This window comes from Babylonia areolata, chromosome 33 (assembly GCF_041734735.1).
Source record: "Babylonia areolata isolate BAREFJ2019XMU chromosome 33, ASM4173473v1, whole genome shotgun sequence".
In the NCBI taxonomy this organism is placed as follows: Eukaryota; Metazoa; Mollusca; class Gastropoda; order Neogastropoda; family Buccinidae; genus Babylonia; species Babylonia areolata.
This window is the reverse complement of record NC_134908.1, coordinates 1254745-1268787: the sequence shown is the minus strand read 5'-3', so window position 1 is coordinate 1268787 and position 14043 is coordinate 1254745. Positions and strand designations below refer to the sequence as shown.

The following is a 14043-nucleotide window of genomic DNA, read 5'->3' as shown; positions in this document are numbered from 1 at the left end:
TGTGGGTTGGGTTGTGTTGTGGGTTGGGTTGGGTTGTGCTGGGTTGGGTTGGATTCTTGGTTGTGTTGTGGGTTGTGTTGTGGGTTGGGTTGTGTTGTGTTGTGTTGTATTGTGGGTTGTGTTGTGGGTTGGGTTGTGTTGTGGGTTGGGTTGTGTTGTGGGTTGGGTTGGGTTGTGTGGGTTGTGGTTGGGTTGTTGGGTTGGTGCTGTGGGTTGTGTTGGATTGGGTTGGGTTGTGTTGGGTTCTGGGTTGGGTTGGATTCTGGGTTGTGTTGGGTTGTGTTGTGGGTTGGGTTGGGTTGTGTTGTGTTGTGGGTTGTGTAGTGTTGTGGGTTGGGTTGTGTTGTGCTGGGTTGGGTTGGGTTGGGTTGGGTTGGGTTGGGTTGTGTTGTTGGTTTGTGTTGTTGGGTGGGTTGGGTTGGGTTGTGTTGTGGGTTGTGTTGTGCTGGGTTGGGTTGGGTTGGGTTGGGTTGGGTTGGGTTGTGTTGTTGGTTTGTGTTGTTGGGTGGGTTGGGTTGGGTTGTGTTGTGGGTTGGGTTGTGTTGTGTTGTGGGTTGGGTTGGGTTGTGCTGGGTTGGGTTGGATTCTGGGTTGTGTTGTGGGTTGTGTTGTGTTGTGGGTTGTGTTGTGGGTTGGGTTGGATTCTGGGTTGTGTTGGGTTGTGTTGTGGGTTGGGTTGGGTTGGGTTGTGTTGTGGGTTGGGTTGTGTTGTGGGTTGTGTTGTGTTGTGGGTTGGGTTCTGGGTTGGGTTGGATTCTGGGTTGTGTTGGGTTGTGTTGTGGGTTGGGTTGGGTTGTGTTGTGTTGTGGGTTGGGTTTGGTTGGGTTGTGTTGTGGGTTGTATTGTGTTGTGGGTTGTGTTGTGTTGTGTTGTGGGTTGTGTTGTGCTGGGTTGGGTTGTGTTGGGTTGGGTTGTGTTGTTGGGTTGTGTTGGGTTGTGTTGTGGGGTGGGTTGTGTTGTGTTGTGTTGTGGTTTGTGGGTTGTGTTGTGTTGTTGGTTGTGTTGTGGGTTGTGTTGTGTTGTGTTGTGGGTTGTGTTGGGTTGTGTTGTGGGTTGTGTTGGGTTGTGTAGCGTTTTGGGGAGAGGAAGCTTGTATTTTTTCCCAAGCTGAAGCCTCGCTTTGTGCGCATGATCAGCAAGAAGCAGGTCTTTGCCACAGCACAGCACAACATAGCACAACACAGCACAGCACAGCACAACATAGCACAGCACAGCATAGCACAGCACAACATAGCACAGCACAGCACAACATAGCACAGCACAACATAGCACAGCACAGCACAGCACAGCACAGCATAGCACAGCACAGCACAGCACAGCACAACATAGCACAACATAGCACAGCACAGCATAGCACAGCACAGCACAGCACAGCACAACATAGCACAGCACAGCACAACATAGCACAGCACAGCACAGCACAGCACAACATAGCACAGCACAGCACAGCACAGCACAACACAGCACAGCACAGCACAGCATAGCACAACATAGCACAGCACAGCACAGCACAGCACAACACAGCACAGCATAGCACAGCACAGCATAGCACAGCACAGCACAGCACAGCATAGCACAACATAGCACAGCACAGCACAGCACAACACAGCACAGCACAACACAGCACAGCACAGCATAGCATAGCACAACATAGCACAGCACAGCACAGCACAGCACAGCATAGCACAGCACAGCATAGCACAACATAGCACAGCACAGCACAGCACAGCACAGCATAGCATAACACAGCACAACATGACACAATGTCACTGTGTAGAAAAGAAGGAGAAGAAGGAGAAACATCTGTAGCAAACAACCCAACATGGCAACACACACCACACCACACCACACCACACCATAAAACAGCACGGCACAGCACAGTACACACCACACCACACCACACCACACCACACCATAAAACAGCACGGCACAGCACAGTACACACCACACCACACCACACCACACCACACCATAAAACAGCACGGCACAGCACAGTACACACCACACCACACCACACCACACCACACCATAAAACAGCACGGCACAGCACAGTACACACCACACCACACCACACCACACCACACCACACCATAAAACAGCATGGCACAGCACAGTACACACCACACCACACCACACCACACCACACCACACCATAAAACAGCACGGCACGGGACAGCACAGTACACACCACACCACACCACACCACACCATAAAACAGCACAGCACAGCACAGTACACACCACACCACACCACACCACACCAGACCTTACCATAACACGGCATGGTATGGCACAGCACAGCACAGCACAACAAAAACAGCATGGCACAACACGGGACAGCACATCAAACGCCACAGCACAGCACAGCACAGCACAGCACAGCACAGCAGAGCACACCACAGCAAACACAGGACAGCACAGCACAACATGCCAAATCATGACACAGCACGACACAACATGACACAGTGTCGCTGTGTTCGACAGGAGGAGAAGAAGGAGGAACGTCTTTACCGCTCGGCCCCGGATGTGGTGACCCCCCTGACACACTACCTGATCCAGCGGACCAAGGACTGGTGCCAGTGTGTGCACCTGTACCTGCAGCTACACCTGCCCACAGTGCTGCAGTGTGCTTCCTTTCAGGTCAGGTGGATCCTCCTCCTCCTCTTCCTCCTCTTCCTCCTCCTCTTCTTCCTCCTCCTCCTCTTCCTCCTCCTTCTCCTCTTCGTCCTCCTCTTTCTCCTCCTCCTCTTCTTCCTCTTCCTCCCCCTCCTCTTCTTCCTCTTCCTCCCTCTTGTTGCAGGGGGGGGGGGCATGTGTGTGTGTGTGTGTGTGTGTGTGTGAACTACTGTGTGACTGTTAGTGTTTGCACAAAACGATGCATGCACACGCACGGACACACACGCAACACACACACAGTACGGTTACACTTTGAATAATCATAATGTAATAGTATCCTACCCACATGTTTTTCTTTTTACATAATAATTGATGCGTGCTTGGTGATAAGTGAAGGGTGTGTCAGTAGGTTTTTTTTTCTTTCTTTTTTTTCCCTCTTTGATTTTTGCTGACGGACATTTCATTTTAAGTGAGCCTGAAGGAAATTTTCTGTTTTTGGTTGAAGCAGATAATATAGTATTTTGAATTGAATTGAATTGAATTTGATTTTGTTGCAGGAGGGGAATGTGTGTGAAGACGAGGGATTCTGTCCTTACCTGCATAACCTGTACACTCAGGTAACTCCCTGTGTGTGCCTGAGAGAGAGAGACAGATAGAGAGAAATGGTGAAGAGAGAGAGAGCAAGAGACAGAGAGAAAAAACAGTGAGAGACAGACAATGTGTGAGAGACAGAGAAACAGAGAGAGAGAGAATGTATGTATGTATGTGTTTTTACCTGTGTGAGCATGTGTGTGTACTCACCATCAGACACACACACACACACACACACACACACACAACAGACACAGACACACACCGACACAGGCGCGCGCGCACACTCACTCACTCACTCACTCACTCACACACACACACACACACACACACACACTCTCACTCACTCACTCACTCACTCACTCACACACACACACACACACACACACACACACCACACCACACCAATCCACACCACACCACACCACACCACACACACACACACACACACACAGACACAGACACAGACACAGACACACACACACACACAGACACACACACACACACACACACACACACACACACACACACACACACACACAACAACAATAACAACAACAACAACACACACACACACACACGACACACACAACACACACACACAAACAACAACAGCAACACACACACACACACACACACACACACACACACACACACACACACACACACACACACACACACACACACACACACACACACACAGAGCACACACATCCCAGAACACCCCCCCCCCACAACATCCCCGCCCCCCCCCCTCCCCCTCCCCCCACCCTGACAAAAAAACCCACACTAATTCTTCTCCACGTCCAACAGGAGTCGACACGCCGAGCCATCAATCACCTGTCAGTCCAGGTGCGACTGGACCACGCCCTGCAGTCAGGCGCGGAGTCACTGAGCGAGATTGACATCATGCTGTCAGAACTGACGCTGTCCCTGCCACAGCAGGAGCGCATGTGGGACTCCATGGAAATGCTCCTCAACTTCATCTTCCCACCGGGCCTTGTTACCTACAACATGGCTGCTGTCCTGGAGTTCTGCGTCAGTGTGGCTCGTAAGGGGCCCACGACCGCTGGCGTGCACCACCAGGTACGAGGGTGTTGTGGTTGTTTGTGAGTTCAAATCCACTCTCCCGCTCTGCTCTGTGGGTAAAAAGTGTTGGCCAGCTAGTGCCTGAACCCCCTTCGCATGCAGAAGATCATATACGCACGTTAAAGATACTGTTATCCATGTCAGTGTGGCTCGAAAGGCCACCCCCGCCACCCCTCCCCGCCTCCCGCCATCCCCCTTAGTGGTAAAGGGTGGAGATTTTTCTGATCTCTCAGGTGAACATACCTGTCAACCTGCTAGTGCCTGAACCTTCTTTGTGTTTATACACATGCAGAAAATCAAAGAGGCATGTTAAAGATCCTGTGATCCATGTCGGCGTGGCTCGTAAGGGGCCCGCCACTGCTGGCATGCACTGCCAGGTATAGAGGGGTCTTGACAGTCCTGGGTTCGAATTTCTCCCCTCCCAACCTCCGGTGTGGTTAAAGGGTGTTGACAAATCCCTAAGTCTTCCACTCCTTTATGGGTAAAGGGTGATGACCTTGCAAAGTGCCTGAACCCCCTTTCGTGTGTATACGTACACATAGGTCAAATACGCTGACAGGTTGAAGTGTGTGGACAGGTAGTGAGTGATACCTGACAGGTGTAGGTGTGTGGACAGGTAGTGATACCTGACAGGTGTAGGTGTGTGGACAGGTAGTGATACCTGACAGGTGTGTGGACAGGTAGTGATACCTGACAGGTGTAGGTGTGTGGACAGGTAGTGATACCTGACAGGTGTGTGGACAGGTAGTGATACCTGACAGGTGTAGGTGTGTGGACAGGTAGTGATACCTGACAGGTGTGTGGACAGGTAGTGATACCTGACAGGTGTAGGTGTGTGGACAGGTAGTGGTACCTGACAGGTGTGTGGACAGGTAGTGATACCTGACAGGTGTAGGTGTGTGGACAGGTAGTGATACCTGACAGGTGTGTGGACAGGTAGTGATACCTGACAGGTGTAGGTGTGTGGACAGGTAGTGGTACCTGACAGGTGTAGGTGTGTGGACAGGTAGTGGTACCTGACAGGTGTGTGGACAGGTAGTGATACCTGACAGGTGTGTGGACAGGTAGTGATACCTGACAGGTGTAGGTGTGTGGACAGGTAGTGATACCTGACAGGTGTGTGGACAGGTAGTGATACCTGACAGGTGTGTGGACAGGTAGTGATACCTGACAGGTGTAGGTGTGTGGACAGGTAGTGATACCTGACAGGTGTGTGGACAGGTAGTGATACCTGACAGGTGTAGGTGTGTGGACAGGTAGTGATACCTGACAGGTGTAGGTGTGTGGACAGGTAGTGGTACCTGACAGGTGTGTGGACAGGTAGTGGTACCTGACAGGTGTAGGTGTGTGGACAGGTAGTGATACCTGACAGGTGTGTGGACAGGTAGTGATACCTGACAGGTGTAGGTGTGTGGACAGGTAGTGGTACCTGACAGGTGTGTGGACAGGTAGTGGTACCTGACAGGTGTGTGGACAGGTAGTGATACCTGACAGGTGTAGGTGTGTGGACAGGTAGTGATACCTGACAGGTGTAGGTGTGTGGACAGGTAGTGATACCTGACAGGTGTGTGGACAGGTAGTGGTACCTGACAGGTGTGTGGACAGGTAGTGATACCTGACAGGTGTAGGTGTGTGGACAGGTAGTGGTACCTGACAGGTGTGTGGACAGGTAGTGGTACCTGACAGGTGTAGGTGTGTGGACAGGTAGTGGTACCTGACAGGTGTGTGGACAGGTAGTGATACCTGACAGGTGTAGGTGTGTGGACAGGTAGTGATACCTGACAGGTGTAGGTGTGTGGACAGGTAGTGGTACCTGACAGGTGTAGGTGTGTGGACAGGTAGTGGTACCTGACAGGTGTGTGGACAGGTAGTGATACCTGACAGGTGTGTGGACAGGTAGTGATTCCTGACAGGTGTAGGTGTGTGGACAGGTAGTGATACCTGACAGGTGTAGGTGTGTGGACAAGTAGTGATACCTGACAGGTGTGTGGACAGGTAGTGGTACCTGACAGGTGTAGGTGTGTGGACAGGTAGTGATACCTGACAGGTGTAGGTGTGTGGACAGGTAGTGATACCTGACAGGTGTGTGGACAGGTAGTGATACCTGACAGGTGTGTGGACAGGTAGTGGTACCTGACAGGTGTAGGTGTGTGGACAGGTAGTGGTACCTGACAGGTGTAGGTGTGTGGACAGGTAGTGATACCTGACAGGTGTGTGGACAGGTAGTGGTACCTGACAGGTGTGTGGACAGGTAGTGATACCTGACAGGTGTAGGTGTGTGGACAGGTAGTGGTACCTGACAGGTGTGTGGACAGGTAGTGATACCTGACAGGTGTGTGGACAGGTAGTGGTACCTGACAGGTGTAGGTGTGTGGACAGGTAGTGGTACCTGACAGGTGTAGGTGTGTGGACAGGTAGTGATACCTGACAGGTGTAGGTGTGTGGACAGGTAGTGATACCTGACAGGTGTGTGGACAGGTAGTGATACCTGACAGGTGTGTGGACAGGTAGTGGTACCTGACAGGTGTGTGGACAGGTAGTGATACCTGACAGGTGTAGGTGTGTGGACAGGTAGTGGTACCTGACAGGTGTGTGGACAGGTAGTGGTACCTGACAGGTGTAGGTGTGTGGACAGGTAGTGATACCTGACAGGTGTGTGGACAGGTAGTGATACCTGACAGGTGTGTGGACAGGTAGTGGTACCTGACAGGTGTAGGTGTGTGGACAGGTAGTGGTACCTGACAGGTGTAGGTGTGTGGACAGGTAGTGATACCTGACAGGTGTGTGGACAGGTAGTGGTACCTGACAGGTGTGTGGACAGGTAGTGATACCTGACAGGTGTAGGTGTGTGGACAGGTAGTGGTACCTGACAGGTGTGTGGACAGGTAGTGGTACCTGACAGGTGTGTGGACAGGTAGTGATACCTGACAGGTGTAGGTGTGTGGACAGGTAGTGATACCTGACAGGTGTGTGGACAGGTAGTGATACCTGACAGGTGTGTGGACAGGTAGTGGTACCTGACAGGTGTGTGGACAGGTAGTGATACCTGACAGGTGTAGGTGTGTGGACAGGTAGTGGTACCTGACAGGTGTGTGGACAGGTAGTGATACCTGACAGGTGTGTGGGCAGATGGAGCGCTACCTGCAGTTCCTGTGGAGAAACCCGGGCCGGGTGGGTAAGGGGAAGTCCCAGAACGTGCTGAAGGAGAGGTGCAAGTCGACAGACTGGATGGTCCTGGCCTCCCTGCTCGTGCCCCTCTTCAAACTGGACATCAAGGTCAGTGGTGTGGTGTCTTTACTCTTCAAACTGGACATCAAGGTCAGTGGTGTGGTGTCTTTACTCTTCAAACTGGACATCAAGGTCAGTGGTGTGGTGTCTTTACTCTTCAAACTGGACATCAAGGTCAGTGGTGTGGTGTCTTTACTCTTCAAACTGGACATCAAGGTCAGTGGTGTGGTGTCTTTACTCTTCAAACTGGACATCAAGGTCAGTGGTGTGGTGTCTTTACTCTTCAAACTGGACATCAAGGTCAGTGGTGTGGTGTCTTTACTCTTCAAACTGGACATCAAGGTCAGTGGTGTGGTGTCTTTACTCTTCAAACTGGACATCAAGGTCAGTGGTGTGGTGTCTTTACTCTTCAAACTGGACATCAAGGTCAGTGGTGTGGTGTCTTTACTCTTCAAACTGGACATCAAGGTCAGTGGTGTGGTGCCAGTTGTCGCTCTTTGCTTTTGTCTTCTCTGGTTTTGTTTTTTTCTCTCCTGGATAAACAAAGATTTCTTTTGACTTAAATTTAAAAAAAAAAATTCTGGTTTTATTTATTTATTTACTTATTTATTTTAATTTTATTTATTTATTTATTCTTTTTTTTTTTTTTTTTATCTTATTATTTTATTTTATTTATTTATTTATTTATTTATTTTATTTTATTTTTTATTATTATTTTTTTCTCAAGGCCTAAGGAGGAAGGTGGCAGAATGGTTAAGACGCTCAGCTGCCAATACAGAGAGTCCGTGAGGGTGTGGGTTCGAATCCCGCTCTCGCCCTTTCTCCTAAGTTTGACTGGAAAATCAAACTGAGCGTCTAGTCTTTCGGATGAGACGATAAACCGAGGTCCCGTGTGCAGCACGCACTTGGCGCACTGAAAAAGAACCCATGGCAACGAGAGTGTTGTCCTCTGGCGAAATTACGTAAAATGAAATCCACTTTCATAGGTACACAAATATGTAAGCATGCACTCAAGGCCTGACTAAGCGCGTTGGGTTATGCTGCTGGTCAGGCATCTGCTCAACAGATGCGGTGTAGCGTGTATGGATTTGTCCGAACGCAGTGACGCCTCCTTGAGAAAGTGAAACTCTCAAGGCCTGACTAAGCACGTTGGGTTACACTGATGGTCAGGCATCTGCTTGGCAGATGTTGTGTAGCGTATATGGATTTGTCCGAACGCAGTGACGCCTCCTTGAGCTACTGACACTGAAACTGATACTGAGAACAGATAGACAATTTGCAGAAGTATATACATAAAGGGCCAACAGCAGTGTGAGAGCTGTATGATCAATGGTTTGTCCACTGCATTGTGAAACCATTTACAGCTCAGTCTTCTGTGAAGGGCTGTGACTCTCAAACTGGGAGGCAAGATTGCACTGGCTCTTAGTGCTGCAGCCTTGGGGGCATGCTGGCCTTTGGGAACCATCCCAATGCCGACTGACCCAAAACTCTCTTGGCTGAGAGAGTTTGGATGTAACATGGGCAAGACACCCTCCACTATAAGAAGACCAGGTGCTGAGGTGGACAGCTGTTGGTGTGTGTCCAGGTGGACGACTGCTGCAAGGAGGTGGAGGTCCAGCTGGACAAGGAACGACCTGACTGGGTCAACAAGCGACACAAGTACGCCCTGCTCACCGATGAACGGGACAGAAACATTATCATCTTCCTGGCTCGCAGACACCTGGACGCTCTGCACTATTTGCAGGTGTGTAGATGGTCACGTGTGTTGATGGTCAGGTGTGTAGACAGGTGTATAGACAGATGTATGTACAGGTGCACAGGTGTGTTGACGGTCATGTCTGTAGACATTGAGGTGTGTAAACAGTCAGGTTATAATCTTCCCCCTGTGGGGATGCCAGGGTGTTGGATGTTCTGAAAGCAGGACAAAGATGTTTGTTCTGAAAGCAGGGCATAGATGTTCTTTGTTCTGAAAGCAGGGCAAAGATGATGTTTGTTCTGAAAGCAGTGAGAGATGTTTGTTCTGAAAGCAGGACAGAGATGTTGTTTGTTCTGAAAGCAGGACAGTGATGATGTTTGTTCTGAAAGCAGTGAGAGATGTTTGTTTTGAAAGCAGGACAGAGATGTTGTTTGTTCTGAAAGCAGTGAGAGATGTTTGTTCTGAAAGCAGTGAGAGATGTTTGTTCTGAAAGCAGGACAGAGATGTTGTTTGTTCTGAAAGCAGTGAGAGATGTTTGTTCTGAAAGCAGGACAAAGATGTTGTTTGTTCTGAAAGCAGTGAGAGATGTTTGTTCTGAAAGCAGGACAAAAATGTTGTTTGTTATGAAAGCAGTGAGAGATGTTTGTTCTGAAAGCAGGACAAAGATGTTGTTTGTTCTGAAAGCAGGACAGAGATGTTTGTTCTGAAAGCAGGACAGAGATGTTGTTTGTTCTGAAAGCAGTAGAAGATGAGATGTCCTGAAAGCAGTGTGAGATGTCCTGAAAGCAGTGAGATGTCCTGAAAGCAGCGTGAGATGTCCTGAAAGCAGCATGATATGTCCTGAAACCAGTGTGAGATGTCCTGAAAGCAGTGTTGCTGATTTCAGCCGGGCTCGTTTGACCCGTTCGAGGCCCTGATCAAGTTCACCAAGTTTGTCAAGCTGCTGTTGGACCGTCACGAGATCAGTCTGTTCCCAGACCTGTCTGTCTTCCTGTTCTGGATGGAGGTCTTCACCACGCTCGCCCTCTGCCTGGCCGCTAAACTGAGGGGGTGAGGCCCTGGTGTGTCGTGCTGTGTTGTGGTGTGTTGTATGGTGATGTCTGTCTTCCTGTTCTGGATGGAGGTCTTCACCACGCTCGCCCTCTGCCTGGCCGCTAAACTGAGGGGGTGAGGCCCTGGTGTGTCGTGCTGTGTTGTGGTGTGTCGTATGGTGATGTCTGTCTTCCTGTTCTGGATGGAGGTCTTCACCACGCTCGCCCTCTGCCTGGCCGCTAAACTGAGGGGGTGAGGACCTGATGCGTTGTGCTGTGTTGTGGTGTGTCATGGTGTGTTGTGGTGTGTCATGGTGTGTTGTGGTGTGTCGTGGTGTGTTGTGGTGTGTCATGGTGTGTCGTGTTGTGGTGTGTCGTATCGTGATGTCTGTCTTCCTGTTCTGGATGGAGGTCTTCACCACGCTCGCCCTCTGCCTGGCCGCTAAACTGAGGGGGTGAGGACCTGATGCGTCGTGCTGTGTTGTGGTGTGTCATGGTGTGTCGTGGTGTGTTGTGGTGTGTCGTGCTGTGTCGTGGTGTGTTGTGGTGTGTCATGGAGTGTTGTGGTGTGTCATGGTGTGTCGTGTTGTGGTGTGTCATGGTGTGTCATGTTGTGGTGTGTTGTGCTGTGTCGTGGTGTGTTGTGGTGTGTCATGGAGTGTTGTGGTGTGTCATGGTGTGTCGTGTTGTGGTGTGTCGTATCGTGATGTCTGTCTTCCTGTTCTGGATGGAGGTCTTCACCACTCTCGCCCTCTGCCTGGCCGCTAAACTGAGGGGGTGAGGACCTGATGTGTCGTGGTGTGTTGTGGTGTGTCATGGTGTGTTGTGGTGTGTTGTGGTGTGTCGTGGTGTGTTGTGGTGTGTCATGGTGTGTCGTGGTGTGTTGTGGTGTGTCATGGTGTGTCGTGTTGTGGTGTGTCGTATGGTGATGTCTGTCTTCCTGTTCTGGATGGAGGTCTTCACCACTCTCGCCCTCTGCCTGGCCTCTAAACTGAGGGGGTGAGGACCTGATGCGTCGTGCTGTGTTGTGGTGTGTCATGGTGTGTTGTGGTGTGTTGTGGTGTGTTGTGCTGTGTCGTGGTGTGTTGTGGTGTGTCGTGGTGTGTTGTGGTGTGTCATGGTGTGTCGTGTTGTGGTGTGTCGTATCGTGATGTCTGTCTTCCTGTTCTGGATGGAGGTCTTCACCACTCTCGCCCTCTGCCTGGCCACTAAACTGAGGGGGTGAGGACCTGATGCGTCGTGCTGTGTTGTGGTGTGTCATGGTGTGTTGTGGTGTGTTGTGGTGTGTCGTGGTGTGTTGTGGTGTGTCATGGTGTGTCGTGGTGTGTTGTGGTGTGTCATGGTGTGTCGTGTTGTGGTGTGTCGTGGTGTGTTGTGGTGTGTCATGGTGTGTCGTGGTGTGTTGTGGTGTGTCATGGTGTGTCGTATCGTGATGTCTGTCTTCCTGTTCTGGATGGAGGTCTTCACCACTCTCGCCCTCTGCCTGGCCGCTAAACTGAGGGGGTGAGGACCTGATGTGTCGTGGTGTGTTGTGGTGTGTCATGGTGTGTTGTGGTGTGTCGTGGTGTGTTGTGGTGTGTCGTGGTGTGTTGTGGTGTGTCATGGTGTGTCGTGTTGTGGTGTGTCGTATCGTGATGTCTGTCTTCCTGTTCTGGATGGAGGTCTTCACCACGCTCGCCCTCTGCCTGGCCGCTAAACTGAGGGGGTGAGGACCTGATGCGTCGTGCTGTGTTGTGGTGTGTCATGGTGTGTCGTGGTGTGTTGTGCTGTATCATGTTGTGTCGTGTTGTGTCGTGGTGTGTTGTGCTGTGTCGTGGTGTGTCATGGTGTGTTGTGCTGTGTCATGGTGTGTCATGGTGTGTTGTGCTGTGTCATGGTGTGTTGTGCTGTGTCATGGTGTGTCATGGTGTGTGGTGTGTCGTGGTGTGTCGTGGTGTGCCATGGTGTGTTGTGGTGTGTCATGGTGTGTCGTGGTGTGTCATGGTGTGTTGTGCTGTGTCATGGTGTGTCATGGTGTGCCATGGTGTGTTGTGGTGTGCCATGGTGTGTCGTGGTGTGCCATGGTGTGTTGTGGTGTGTCATGGTGTGTCGTGGTGTGTCATGGTGTGTCGTGGTGTGTTGTTTGTCATGGTGTGTCATTGTGTTGTGCTGTGTCGTGTCTGTTGTAGTGTGGTGTGGTGTGTCAGCTATTGCTGCTGTTGTTGTAAGGTAGGAATCACACTTGAGCCATGAAGGCTTTGCCTTTTGTTCATTTTTCTCTGTGTGTTGCAGAAATGTTACATTGTATTTACCAAGTGTTTGTTATTATTCATGTGTGTGACAGAAACAGCAGATTGTATTTACCAGAGTGTTACCCATGACTATGATTATTGATTGACAGTTTGGTATTTACCAGCGTATTATCCCATGATTTGTTGTGTGTGTGACATAAACGGCAGATTATAAATTATATTTACCGGTGTTATGTGTTATCCCTTGTTTAATTACACATTATTCTATGTGTGACAGAAACAGCAGATTATATTTACTGGCGTGTTATCCCATGATTTGTTCTGTGTGTGACAGAAACGGCAGATTATAGATTATATTTACTGGCGTGTTATCCCATGATTTATTGTGTGTGTGACAGAAACAGCAGATTATATTTACTGGCGTGTTATCCAATGATTTATTCTGTGTGTGACAAAAACGGCAAATTATATTTACTGGCGTGATATCCCATGATTTATTCTGTTTGTGACAGAAACGGCAGATTATATTTACCAGCGTGTTATCCCATGATTTATTGTGTGTGTGACAGAAACGGCAGATTATATTTACTGGCGTGTTATCCCATGATTTATTCTGTGTGTGACAGAAACGGCAGATTATATTTACTGGCGTGTTATCCCTTGATTTATTGTGTGTGTGACAGAAACGGCAGATTATAGATTATATTTACTGGCGTTATGTGTTATCCCTTGTTTTATTACACATTATTCTATGTGTGACAGAAACGGAAGATTATATTACCGGCGTGTTATCTCTTGATTTATTCTGTGTGTGATAGAAACGGCAGATTATATTTACCAGCGTGTTATACCTTGATTTATTCTGTGTGTTACAGAAACGGCAGATTATATTTACCGGCGTGTTATCCTATGATTTATTGTGTGTGACAGAAATGGCAGATTATAGATTATATTTACTGGCGTGTTATCCCATGATTTATTCTGTGTGTGACAGAAACGGCAGATTATATTTACCGGCATGTTATCCCTTGATTTATTCTATGTGTGACAGAAATGGCAGATTATATTTACCGACGTGTTATCCCTTGTTTAATCACACATTATTCTATGTGTGACAAAAACGGCAGATTATGTTTACCAGCGTGTTATCTCTTGATTTATTCTATGCGTGACAGAAACGGCAGATTATATTTACCAGCGTGTTATCCCCGACTGCTGAAGTTGTTCAACCTGACGTTGCCGTCTCCACAGCGTGGAGACCTGTGGCGACTGATGGAGGACTACAAACCGGACCACCGGAAGACTCTCAAACTGCTGCACGACAGGATTAAGGTGAGACGGGCATGACAGCCGAGTGGTTAAGACGCTGGACTTTCAATCTGAGGGTCCCTGGTTTGAATCCTGGTCATGGCGCTCGGTGGGTAAAGGGTGGAGATCTTTCCTGATCTCCCTGGTCAGTAGATGTCATAATCCAGATCATCATCGTCATTGGGTGCAACAGCCAAGTGGTTAAAGTGTTGGACTTTCAATTTGAAGGTCCCAGGTTCAATTCTCTGTCACGG

The 14043-nt window shown here is 49.5% G+C and overlaps 1 protein-coding gene across 6 annotated transcripts in view; it reads left to right on the top strand.

Moving 5' to 3' along the window:
- The window catches only part of LOC143277178 (TPR and ankyrin repeat-containing protein 1-like), a 118356-nt gene that overhangs the window by 85166 nt on the left and 19147 nt on the right, over positions 1-14043 (top strand). For all 6 annotated transcript variants that reach the window (XM_076581942.1, XM_076581943.1, XM_076581944.1 and 3 more), the window contains 7 exons: positions 2484-2639; positions 3173-3232; positions 4020-4292; positions 7425-7571; positions 9109-9267; positions 10106-10269; positions 13657-13813. In XM_076581942.1, the coding sequence (XP_076438057.1) occupies positions 2484-2639; positions 3173-3232; positions 4020-4292; positions 7425-7571; positions 9109-9267; positions 10106-10269; positions 13657-13813 (1116 nt within the window). The remainder of the gene's footprint in view (positions 1-2483; positions 2640-3172; positions 3233-4019; positions 4293-7424; positions 7572-9108; positions 9268-10105; positions 10270-13656; positions 13814-14043) is intronic.